Genomic DNA, 13,332 nt, shown 5'->3' with positions numbered 1-13,332 from the left:
AGTGATGCCTGTCCTGAACTTCTTGCAAATCTGTCTCACTTTCTTGCTCCATAAATCTGATCTGTGCCTACCTCCACCCTCCTTCTCATCATTTTTTTTTAGTCTCAATGTGAATTTCACGTTGATCATGTCTTTCTCTGAGTGAAACATGGTTTTGTCCGTGCAGCATTTTGTGAAGAGAGTGAACTTGAATGTGCCAACCATGAATGTGTGCCCCGTGAGCTCTGGTGTGATGGGCAAGCAGACTGCAGTGACAGCTCAGATGAATGGGACTGTGGTAAGTTTCTGCTGTGGTGCACTCTGCCTCGAAGTGATGACAGTAATCACTGGTGATGACTGGTGATTTGATTTAGAATACAATTGCAGTGGTGGAGAGATGCTCCCTTTATTACCAAAGGGGGACTGGTTTGAGGTTGGGAAAGCATGCAAGAAAGTGGGCAAAAGAGAAAGGAAGAGCTCAGTGTGAAATTTCAGAGTGCAAAGGTAAGAGAGACATGACAGGGAACTTCTAAAATGTGTAGATGGTGTGTAAAATCTGTAGTGTGTTGTAGATAGAAGAGAGAATAGGAAGATGTTCAAGTATAAAATTAATTTGGGCAAAACTTCTAAAACTTCTACACTTGTGAAAATTGGTGTGAAATTCCTGCTGACTGCAATGACACAGGTTCAGAGCTTGTGAGAAGAAGACAGTCCTACTAGATCCCCTTTGCACTGACTGTAGACCTGCAGGATGATGTGACCTGCTCTTGATTCCTAAATTTGATTTGGCCTCATGCTTTTTTGTGTTGTTAAAGTAGAACTCTCCAAGTACTCTTTAAATAAAAATGAGGGTGGATTTAAAAAAAAATGCGCTGAAAAGAAGCAGATTGGAAGGTGGTAGTATGTTCTCTGAGATTTCACTGAGTTGACATATTTTTCTGTACATGACAGTGGTTTATTTTACTAAGTTTTGAGAGGCTTTGCATTTAATTTTAAATACAGAAAAAAGATGAACTGTGGCTTATGAAGCAAATATTTTGTATTAATATTGAAGTAGATTGTATAAATATTTTAAGATATTTAACATTGTGTGAACATTAATGAACAACAGCATTTAATAAAACCTCTGCAACAGAAAACAACTGTTCTAGAAAGGCCTATTTGAAAAGGAGTAATCTAGGATTAATGCACACATTTCTCACGGGGACAGAAGCAAAAGCACCTTCAGCATATAGGAAAAATGCATGTGATAAAAGCAGTTCACACACTTCTGTATATGGATTAAGAGAGAAGCAATGGTTATGATCTTTCCTGTAAACAGTAGGATTTTTTTTTTATTTTCTATTTACACCCACATATTGTTATGACAGGAACAGTGCATATTACCAAGAGTCAAATGATGATTTCACTTTTATGTCGAGCAGCATTCATCCCACAAATTACTTGAGTGATTTCAGTTGGTCTATTTGTGGGGTAAAACATCATTTAACAAGATTAAGGCTGTCAGAAACCCATGTGAACCTGTGCTGATGAGTCAAGAGTATTCTGGTTTATTCTGATCCTCAGGAGGCCTTTGTTGTTTAGTGTCTCATGCTGTTCAATGTTAGCAAGGTTCTGATAGCCGTGGTTACCTTGGATTTAAATTACATCGTATAAAATCAGCTAAAGTGCCAGCATCTTGGAAAACTCTTTGGAATGTAGTTGTGTGTTCTCAGTATGCCATTTATAAAACTAATCATGTGAAATAATAGTGAAGTTGTTGTTCTTTCTCTTTGCAGTTACCCTGTCTAAAAACATGAATTCCTTGATGTTCCTGACCATTCACAGGTCAGCTGCTGATAACCATGTTTGTGCTGATGAGTGGCAAGAAAATTTAAGCCAACTGGCCTGCAATCAGATGGGTTTAGGGTAAGGTCAGTAGTTTGTAGCATTGATGAATTTCTTAGGACAGTTGGAATGCGGGAGTGAGATGTGAATGATCGTTGATCACAGCAGTGTTAGACCTAGTGTGGAGATGGTTCATAGAGTGAAGAGGTAATGAAATTTTGCCAACTATGGCAGGAACATGAGCTCATGACAATCTAGACGCTTTCACCACTTTATAAACATTACATGATTGTTATTAAAGGAATGTGTTGAAAAGATAACGATGTCTTCTCAAGCCTTAATTTGCAGTTACTGCTGAGGCTCAGGATTGTTTGGCAATGTGATACTCTATGTCTTTAGGAAGAATTAAAGCAGGCTCGTCTTAGGAAACAGGAAAATTTCTCTGCATTCATTGTGTTCTACAGTAAGTACTGAGAGCCAGACAACTAGATGTATTTAACTTGGGTATCTCTAAACAATTAGTTTTTAAAGATGGAGACTTCTGTGTGGAACTCAGAGGAAAAAAAAAAAAAAGCTGCTCTGAATTTTTCTTTTTGCATACACACTAAACTAATAGCTGCTTTATGGAACAGTTCATGCAACATATAACTGTTGGATGAAAACCAAGCTCCTCTGCTCTGATATTCAGAACTGTCTTCCACTAGGAAAAGACAAACCTGATGGTATAGAAGGATATCTTTTGTCAGTGCCTGATCCCCAAACTGGATTAAGAAGTGTCTTTTCTGTCTGCCTTTTACCACTACATACACTAACATGCAACTGACTTGTTCTTTGTACCTTTCTTAAAAAACACAGGAGGATAAAGACCCTGGGTCACAGTGCCTGCACTTAACCTACTCTGTATTGTGTTGCACTGCGTGAGTGCTTGACATCAGTTTTAACAAATGCCCTGAATCCCAGACCACCAGTGCCGAATGGACTGCCAGCCATTCTAACACACAACAGTTCTAGTTCTGTACTCCTTTAGCTAGTTTAGCATATCTAAATAATATTGACATTATCTTTATATAAACATTGTAATTAGCTTAAACTCCTTTGATACCTTTGAAAATAGTTATTGATTTTACAACTACTTTGTTGTCTAAGAACAAACTGATGGTCTTAGTATTAATAATGTTTTTCTTCTTAATATTTCAGTCTCATAGTCCTAACATAAAATTTGCTTAACTTTCCTGTGATACTTGCTGCTAGGAAAATGAAAAAGATATTAAATCATGACAAGACCTCTGATTCCTTCCTTTTTTCAGAGGTGTGCTTAGCCTGAAATTAGCATGAGTAGAAACTTATACCTTCCTTCTTCCTCCTTGAGGCTTTCTACAAGATGTTATTAATCCTATCACTTTTAAGGAGTGTATGAGACAAATAATTCTTAAATCTGACAAATCCATTTTCTAACAGGGGAAGATATTCTACAAATCAATTTTTCTACAAAGTCTTTTTTGTAGTGACAGGTGATTGTGTGAAGGGCAGTGGGAAATTCCCATTCAAATATGAAGCCTACAACTTCGGTCTGACTCTAATACTAATGTCTAAATCTTCCTGGCAGTACTTCAGAAAACCAAAGTAGTGTTTGTCTTTCCCTTTCTTAATGACTGATTTTATCAGTCCCCTGAAGCTTGATTTTCTTAGCTATTCTTCAAGTTTTTGTGAAGTGACAATGCCAACAATACAGTAAATTAGCTTTGAAGAAGAAAAAGAAAGATTATAAGGCATTCACCAGAACGCATTTCAAAAAGGAGTAATACAAGTTAATTTAATTATTTAATTCTTGTTTTAGTGAAAACGTCACAGAAAGAGTAACATTTTCTACAATGGTGAAGTGGAAGACTGAATGATAAATTGGAGTTTCATACCACTGTGAAATCTGATCTAAAGCCATAAACTTCATCTGTTGGCCATTATGTCCTGCAAACATTATTTATTTGACTTTTGGTAACAAGAAAGTCTGAATGTGGGGTTGATAACATTGGTGTATTTAATAAGCTCTTTCCAGTCACTATTGAAGGTACGGATAAATGAGACTGTATATTGCACACAGCTCAAATATAATAATGAAAAATATTCTTTTTTATACTTTATTTTTTTAAAAATAAATATAATGTATTTTAAGCAGTGTTTTTCTTCACATATGCCCAGTGGGAAATACTTAATTTTACTCTTTCAGAAAATTAAAGCTGTGAATATAGATATTCTGTCCATATTATAGCACACCACAGAAACCCCCAGTTTTGTGACTATGCAGATTTCTTTAATAATGACTTATAATGATGCGTGATTTTGATTTAATAGTTCTCTTGTTTATTCTTAGAGAAAAATAGTGCACATGAGATATCAAAGTTGAGACTTTTTAAAACCTTAGACCAGGAATTACAATGAATGGTAGCATACGGTATTTTTATTTTCTGTAAAGCTCTGCAAATTATTTTTCATAACTGTGTCTGGTGCTTTCCCAAATGACAACTCCCAATTGCTATATAATGTGGTAATGTTTAAAATACAGAAGCTATGTCTTTCTAACAGCTTGTAGATATTTTTAATTCTTCAGCCTAAATTAATCTGAAAAAAAATGAAAATAATTAAATGACAGTGGTTAAAGTTAGATTAATTTAGCTGATAGTGATAATGCATTTTACAGAATATCAGTCTGTCTATTTGGGAGGTATAAGCATTGTCTCTGAAGCAACATTAAAGGTAATTCTATTCTGCCTTTTGCACAAAATTTGAGATATTTTGCTGGCTGTTGGCCAATTCTAATTCCACAGATGATCTGTTTCGCCAGTTTTTCATAGCACGACACATGCAACGTATTGTGTGATGCATGATGCAACATCACAGAAAACCGTGCAAGGTCCAATCACTAATGGTGATTGTTGCTGAAGTCATGAGATGTATGTTCTCAGTAGTTCTTACGTTTTCCTTTAGTGCAAAAAGAATGTTAGATATGAAGTAAACTTTTGTTTATAATGGTAAGAGCCTAATGGGAACTGTTTGTTCAAGTCTTAGATTTTGTAGCTTACAGCCAGAGGGGACTGTCAGATCACCTGATACGGCTGTCTGTTCATCTCAGGACAGATAATTTTGTTCAGAGATCTCTGACTGAGTCCCAGATTTAAATACAGCAAAGCATATCTCTGGCAATTAGGTTTCTTGCTAACACAGGTAGAGAACAGAACAGCAATCACCATCAGTCTCTCAAATCAAGTGTCTTGGTGTGTGTGCTGCAGAGCCATGCTGCTGAAGATGGGCATACTGTGCAGGTTCAGAGCATTATGTTAGAAGGCTGTAATTTCTCTTGATGTTTAGTTAAAGGAAACCATTTTCAAATACTCTGAAATCCACGTTTTTTGTTGATGGAAAAGTGATCATAAAACCATGCTCTGCTCAGATCTGAAATTTGACAAAACTAGAAGTTAGTGAAGTTATTCTGTTACTTTGTGGTAATGTAGTGGAATAATTTGTCTTTCTTTCCTGGGCTAGGATGAGGTAACAAATGTAATAATGATAAGCTTCAGCAACTTGTACCCAGCAGAGTACAGGGGAATTTTAGCTGGTCTGCTTGTTTTGGTCTAGCAGTATCAGCATAAAATCACAGCTGTTGACCAAGTTACTTGTTCATAAAAATCTACAGTAAGCTCTGCTACCTCCTCCTGCTGCTGCTCTCTTTCTTGGAGGCTGCACCACTCGTGATCCATTGGAACAGGTAGCTCCTTTCCCTTCTTTCCTTTGCCATAGCGTCTACTGTGTGTGTATTTGTGGAAGGGAAAGGCCAGTCTCTTGTTGCTGCCTGACCTTTTATCTTTCCTAATACTTTCTCACTCTCTCTCTTTGGTACAAAGTTCTTTAATAATATTTGCCAACTGAGCAGTCAAACTGCTGGACCAATAATCTTTTGTTTTCACATGCATTATTATGCTTTCTAATAATTACTTTCTAACTATTTCTGCAATGGAAATAATTGAAGTTTGCTTTAGTGTCATATTTGCTTAAAAAAATCACAGAAACAAAAAATGGAATACTTCTGTCCTACCCACATTAGAAATTTGAACTTCTGAATTTAACTTACTTTATTTTCTCCAAGAATAAAGATGGCATTTAGTAAATCAAATTACATGCCAAAGATGAAGTATTTGAACTCATTAATTCAATCTGGATTTCTAGACCCACTCAACAGAATGTAAAATATGCTTAACCTACCTTGAATACATTCATATTGTCCATGGCCACAGTGTGTTCTAGTAAATTTTTAGAGGATTTAGTAAAACAGGGAATTCTTCAGATTACATTTATTTTTTTAAGAATGACAGCAAATAACTCTATCAAATTAAATTTACTGAAAGCAACGTTAAAAACTGTGGTAGATGTGGAAGACTGTTTTAGTAATTTTGAGCAACAATAAAACAATGTTAAAATACGTAGACTGTAGTCAGTGTATTAGAGTTGTATTAGATTAAATCTGATATATAATGTCTCATCTTTCATTTACATATGTAGTTTATAATTATTCCGATATGGCTTTTTTTGAAGAAATTTCAACCTAGTAATTCCTTGCAAATTGTGACAATTGCTTCAAATAGTCATTAAGCATATAGTCGCTTACCCTATAGAACACTTTTTAGCTCTACGATTGGATAGTTTTCTTTCTTTAAGTAAAAAAATAATTATTATTAGGGATTTAATATCTCCAGCAACCTTGGAGCAGTCTGAATGTGCTCCTGGGCAACTGGCTGCAGGTGGCCCTGCTTGACCGAGAGGGGTTGGACCAAATGACCTCCAGACCTCCAGACCCTTCCATCCTCAACCATTCTGTGATTGACTATAAGAAATAGAAAGATACGTGAATACTGCCAAGCAAAGAAACATTCTTATTCTAATGATTGATCACAAGTGTCACAGCTTGTACAAATGGCATTATAAACCCTATTTTTTTTCCCTAGGGGCTTCTAAATCAAATTTACTTAGTTTAACACTAAACAGGTATTAAACTGTCGGTCCTGAAAATTCATTCTGGAATCTGCAAGTTGAAGTTTTTTTTTCTGGCTAACTTGTTATTACCAGTAGAACTATGGGAACATTTCTTAGTGAATAATAATTCTGTAAGGGACAATGTTGTACAGAAACAACAATGATTTTTTTTCCAAATTCAGTGAATAGTTTCAGCAGGGGAAAAAAGGTTGAAAAGTCAAGTTACTTTGTTTCAACTTTTTGAAATGAAACACTTAAAATTTTATTCAAATCAGTGTTTTTCTCTGAAATGTATCCTTCATCTTTTTAAAACGAAAAGCTAATTAACCTTAGCTGAAGGACTTTACATTTAATTTGAAGTTGAATTAAGACTTCCAGCTAAGAAAATCTGTATTTTATTTGAAGTTTTAAATTTAGATGGCCCAAAGTGGTCTTTTTTAAGTTTAGCTACAAAATCACACTTTATGAATCCTTTAACTTACAGAGACTCAAATGACAGAGAAAAAGCAAGGATATACTTTTTTTTCCAGCATAATTATGTGTTAACTCATTCTTGATACTGTTGAGTAGTCTATCAGTTAGTACATAAGACTGTAGACGTCTTGAAACCTGGAAATATCACAATGATTACCTACTTTTAACCAAAAATTTCGAGGACTATTTAATTATACGTTTTAGTTTTCTGTCAATGCTGTGAACCTTTCTAGTTTCCATTTTCTATGTCTTTATATGTTTTCACGTGAAAGTTACAGATTTCTCTGATTTTAATGCTGTTAAAATCAAAGTTTTGATCTTTTAGTCCGTATTCTATGGCATAGCCATGGCTTTATAGAATTCTGCTCAAGACAAAGAAACACCTTAACCAGTAAGTAAGTACAGATAGGAAACAGATGCTGTTCCAGCTCTGAAATAGGCCTAATTTGTTTTGTATTAGTGCCCATCCACATGTTATTCGTTACCTTCTGGCATAACACAAGGCTTCCTTTTTCAAGCCTGCTGGTGACTTAAAACAACGGAATTATAGAAGCTCAAGAGAGGAATGTTACTGTTACTGTAACGGGAGAAGGAATCCAGTTTATGGATTCTACTTTATTCTAAACTTCCAATTTGATACATTAGAGAATTTTTCCACAATGGAATAGGGAGAATGAGATATTAAAACCATTGCTGTACAGAAATAGCCCATATTATATTACTTTTAATGATGAAGAGAATATTACCTAATAATTAACCTAAAACTAGTCCCTGCCTTCTGTTTTGTTGTTTTGGGTTTTTTTAATGGTGATTTAGTGTGCAAATCACAATGTTCCTTGTATTTCACTATAAACTATACTATAAACTTTGACTATTGTGCACAGTCATTAGCAGGTAGCAGGCTAGAATGCTTTGAAAACTATCTTTAATGTTTCTATTGTACAATTTACGTAGTGAAATTACCCTAAACATTACTTTTACCCATTGTAAGCACGTTTATAATGTAGAAAACAGACTGGGTTTCATTTTTCTTTTTTAATTCTAAAAATCCCTCTTTTAAACACACATAAGAAAATCCATAGCTTGAAATTAAATATATTAAAGGAAGATTCTAATTTTAAAATAAAAATTTAAAAAATTAGTAAAATCCAAGTCAGAATTTCCCACTCAGATAGACATAAGTGCTACTGCAAATTAAAATGTCTTGCCTTTCTGATTTTATGAGTGATTGATTTTGTAGAATCATTGAATAACATTTTTTGAAATTGCCTGAGATTAAAGGAAACTTCTTATATTAAATAAATTAGATATGTTAGAATTATATGTACCCTTTGATGTTAATTACATCTAGTGGACATCTTTCTGTGAAACAGCAAGACTAACTTGGCTGAGGCACAAGCCGTACAGTGACCTGAAGCTGGAAGTAAATTCTAGAGAGAATGGAGATGTAGTTCAAACTTACAAGAACCAGTGTGAAACAACAGCATAAATATCTGGAGAACGAATCAGAAAAGCCAGGGATATTAAACAAAAAAAGCAAAGCAAACAAAAAACCCGAAACAAAAACCACAAAGAAATGTCAGCAAAACATATTATGTTTCTAAGATGGCACAGACTTAAGAATTAGGGCTAGAGTAAGAAAATAATAGGTTATACACTGCTCTTCAGTGTAGTTTTCAGCTTCTTTCAGCTAGTTTTGCTGAAATTAATCCAGGAGCATTTAAGATTTATGGCTATAGCCGATCTCCATGATGGCTACCAATAACGATAGGCAGTAGTTTTGAGAACTTGTGGAGATTGGCTACATAGGGCTGAAAACTGTTAGGTGTGCCATCTTTCATTAAAAAGGAACAAGAGGAAGATGCAGAGATTTACACACTAGTTGCCTAGCTTCAATTGTCAACAAATAATTACAGATGTGTAAGGTCTTAATGACAGACAGAATATATTTGTCAATAACAAATCATGTCAGATTCCCTTAATTAATTCCTTGAAAAGGCAGATACACTGTCAATAGAAAAGAAACAGTGGATATGGTATGTTTTTAACTTTCTCACTATGTGAAATGAGTTTTGAAATAAGAAAGGAGATACGGACAAAGATGAAGTGACACGAGACTGTTGATGAGTCATTGTCAACCTACAAAGATGTATTGATGAGGGGATAGACACATCCCAGTGTGTCTGGGATGATATTCAGTGTTGTTGTGAGTCAGATGTTGAAGTGGAGAGCATGCTTAATAATTTCTCATTCAGCATCAAGCTGGGAGGATCTGAATGCATTTTGGAGGACAAAATTAGAATTCAAAAATTTTTTGACAGACTGGAGAAAATAGCCTGATTAACCAGGAGTGTTTATGTGTAATCCCTCTCATGTATTCAGCTTTTGACTAGATGGGGAGAGTTCAGAATAGGTCAGCAGGAACGACCAGAGACCTAGAAAGCGTGGTCTATGAAGAAAGGTTGAAAACTCTGGGTGGTCAGTCAGAGGCAGAAAGGCACAGGAGCCTTCAAATATGTAAAAGGCTGCTGCAAAAAGGCAAGGAATAAGCTGTTCTCCATTTCCAGTGGTAATAAGACAGAAGTATTGAGCTTAAATGACAGGTACGCAGATTTAGAACAGGCATTAGAAAAAAAAAATGCTAACTGTAAATCCTGAAATATATTGCCCGGAAGTGCTGAAGATTCTCCATCATTAGAGATTTTTACAAACAGGGCAGACAAAAATCTGTCAGAGATAATTTGGATATAGTTGATCTTATTTCAGAATAGGGGAATGGATCAGATGGCCTCATAAGATTCCTATTGGCTGAATTTTCTGGTAGTTAACTGTTTTGATTAACTGTTGAGTGAAAGAAAGCCTCATGGAAGGATTTTTTTCACAGATCTTAATCCAATTTCATTCTTGAAAAACAAAGCAGAGGACCTAATACTAGGTGAAAGACATACTTGGCTTTTACCACTAAGCTTGGTATTTCTATCACTTTAAATGTAGAGGGGGAAAAAAATCATAAAACATTGCTGTTTGTTGTGTGTCTATTGTGAATTTACTTTACTACAGCACTTTTGACATGGTCTTGGAGAAGTCCATAGACTATACAGATCCTGTCCATACAGGCACCCTAAAGTGTATTCATTGACTGTTATGTTTCAGTGGTTTGAGCTCAGATGCTTTAGCGTAGTTCTTTTGGATATAAAGATTTACTGCCGATACATGGGACAGTTAGTTAAATTTTTGTGGTCTATTCAGTAATAGATTCTGAGAACCCCATGGGTTTTAAAGTAGTGTTTCAGTACTCAAATGCTTCCATCCAAATAGCACTATGAGATGTTACAAAGTCCTGTGGATTCAGATAGGATTTGTAAATTGCCTTGAAAGCCTGGTGGAGGATCTGGTACAAAGATGACCACTCAAAAGGTGTGCATTGTTGTTACCATGGTGTGAGTGTCTTATGTTTGCAGATATCACTAGCAGACTTACTGAAGTGATGTTGATATTTCAGTGACTGTACTGTAATGTTAAAAGATGCTCTTACGTGTGAAAAATCTGTTCCAATAACTATTAGTCTTTTTTAAGATTAAGTTATTCAGCATAGGTACTGGTTGCTACAGTGTATTTGTACTGTGCAACAGAATCATAAACCCCCATATTAACAGACATCCAGAGAACATCTAGTCCAGCTCCCAGTTGAAGCTGGCCTATCGCCAAAACGAGATCAGCTCAACCACTGCTCTGTTTAGCCAAGTCTTGAAAACCTTGATGGATTGAGATTCCACAGTCTCTGTGTTCCAGGGCTGCTCCACCTTCCTAGTGAAAAAGTATTTCCTTTCATCCACTATGAATCTCCAAAGCTGCAACTCTGGGCCATTTCCTCTTGTTTTACCATGCAGCACTACTGAGAAAAGTTTGATTCCATCACCTTTTAACTCCTCTTCAAGTAGTTGCAGGTTGTTATTGAATTGTCTCTTAGCTTCCTTTTCATGAGAATAAGCATATCCAGTTCCCTCAACCTCTCCTTGTGCAGCAGTGCCATAGGCATAGGAAAATTCCTGCCATAGGAAAATTTGAAGGCCATCTGCATGACCTTCTTGCTTCTGAATATCCTCTTAAACTGAGGGGCCTCAAAACTGTGCATTGTGTTCCAGATATATATGGTTTCAGTCAACAAATACCGTTTCAATTTTGCTTATTGTTGCAATATGAGTAATAATTAAAAGCATTACTCTAAAATCAACACTGAGTTTCTGAACAAAGCAGGTCTATTATATGCAAACCAAAGGGGCAAAAAAAACCCAAAGAAAACAACTGCAAAGAAGTGAAAGAGCCATCTGAAAGTGTTTCATAAAAAAGGTTCTTTATTTGGCTTGCCTGAAATCTTTAAAGATATTACGTATGGCCACACAGGTGACTTTTGTGCAGATTGACTTAATTTAACTTCAGCAGGCCACTAGAATAAAAAATTGGCAAGAGAGCTAATTTTGAACTCAAAGATGTAGATTGATGTCTTAAAGTAATTAGCAGCTATAGCCTTGTTGTTAGAGTGTGTAAGAAACTCTGAAAAGCAAAATATTCTTATGATGAAATTATACACCATGAGTTGATGCGGCTCTGTCCACTGAAAGATCCCTCTTCCCTTTTCTTTAGAGTGTGTCCACTGAAGAAATTGTGTACTACAGCTCTAAGAGGGACTGAGTAGAACCTGGTGCCTGCTGTGTTTCTAGAGCACAGGATGGGTCTGGCCAAAATGAGTCCTTATTGCTTCACCTTTCTCCTTTTCTCTGAGTGCTTTACAGTCCCTGGTGTAATGTATACTCCTGGCATAGCAGCCCATCCCTGGAGTCTCAGACCCAGATGCTCACACCAGCCCAAGTTCTTACTCCTCCTCTAACATTTTTAGCTCATGTCCTCTTATTCTCTGGCAATTCCCAGTATGCTCTGCTCTCTACACAAATGCTGACTATTGTCTCCAGCTTTCTTTGGCTAGAAATGAGGCTTTTAAGTCCCCTTTGTTCTGGCTATTTCTAATTAAAATAGATGAAAGGAGACAAGTGGTAGTCCTTGCTAACTGAAAGAAAACCTTGTATAAACATCATTAAGGGGTGAATGCTCTATAAATGTTTATAGAAGGCATTCTAAAGTCATAAATTAGGGCATAGTGGTTTTGAGTGTATTGTATCAAGCTGTGACCACCAAGAAAAAGGCATAGCCATAATTTTGCTTTTACTAAGTATAATCCCTTGTATTAATAATTGCAAAATTTCATACAGGCTTCAGTGTTTTGTAGGTTGTTGACCTGGTTTAGAAGTACCTGTCTGCTTAATGATGATTATAGCATCAGAAGCTGTAATTCAGAACTGCAGGTTTCAGCAAAATAATCTGGTATTTGGGATAATTATAGAGTTGGATCCATCAGATGGCATGATATTTGCACTTTTTTGCATATTTTTTAGTTACATATTGTATGTATCAGACACTGTTTTCAGCCACATAAAATATCACTGTATGCAGTTATGAAGTGGTGAACATAATTGTTCACACACGATCATAAGGCAGAATGTCATCTTAAGGAAAAAAAATTTATCTATGTTTGGTCAGAAAAAGAGTGGGAATAAGCTAAGGGTGGAAATGAAGAGAGGAGAGTTTTATATGTTTTCTCTAAGTATGCACTGAGGAAGAAAGCTCTTTTTGCTGCAAACAGCTTTCTCTAAATGAGAAAAACCCACAAACTATAAAAATGCTTGTTATTATTTGCCTGCACATTTTGGGTAGTAGACCATGGAATGATATTTACTTAATATGCCCAGAGAAGGTTCTGAAAAATAGGTCATGTAACAGGCAGGATCCAGGGCTGTGACCTCAGAATCTAGTTAATTCTGCCAGCCCTGTTGAAAATATTTCCATATGGTTGCACTGACAACTTTACCGTAAAACATTATTCTTTTACTGTTGTTAATTTATATAATCAAGTGTGTAAAGGATGCTGCACTTCTGTAAATATTTTAAAAGAAATATAGTTAATACTGAAAATTG

At 35.7% G+C, this 13,332-nt stretch overlaps 1 protein-coding gene across 1 annotated transcript in view; it reads left to right on the top strand.

Moving 5' to 3' along the window:
- The window catches only part of CORIN (corin, serine peptidase), a 154,602-nt gene that overhangs the window by 128,433 nt on the left and 12,837 nt on the right, over nucleotides 1-13,332 (top strand). Inside the window, exons 15-16 of the mRNA XM_086611848.1 lie at nucleotides 167-277; nucleotides 1,758-1,887. Of these exons, the coding sequence (XP_086467974.1) occupies nucleotides 167-277; nucleotides 1,758-1,887 (241 nt within the window). The remainder of the gene's footprint in view (nucleotides 1-166; nucleotides 278-1,757; nucleotides 1,888-13,332) is intronic.

This window comes from Tauraco erythrolophus, chromosome 5, assembly GCF_009769465.1.
Source record: "Tauraco erythrolophus isolate bTauEry1 chromosome 5, bTauEry1.pri, whole genome shotgun sequence".
NCBI classification, from domain to species: domain Eukaryota; kingdom Metazoa; phylum Chordata; class Aves; order Musophagiformes; family Musophagidae; genus Tauraco; species Tauraco erythrolophus.
The sequence above is the reverse complement of the archived record's forward strand: the minus strand, read 5'-3'. Positions and strand labels throughout refer to the sequence as shown.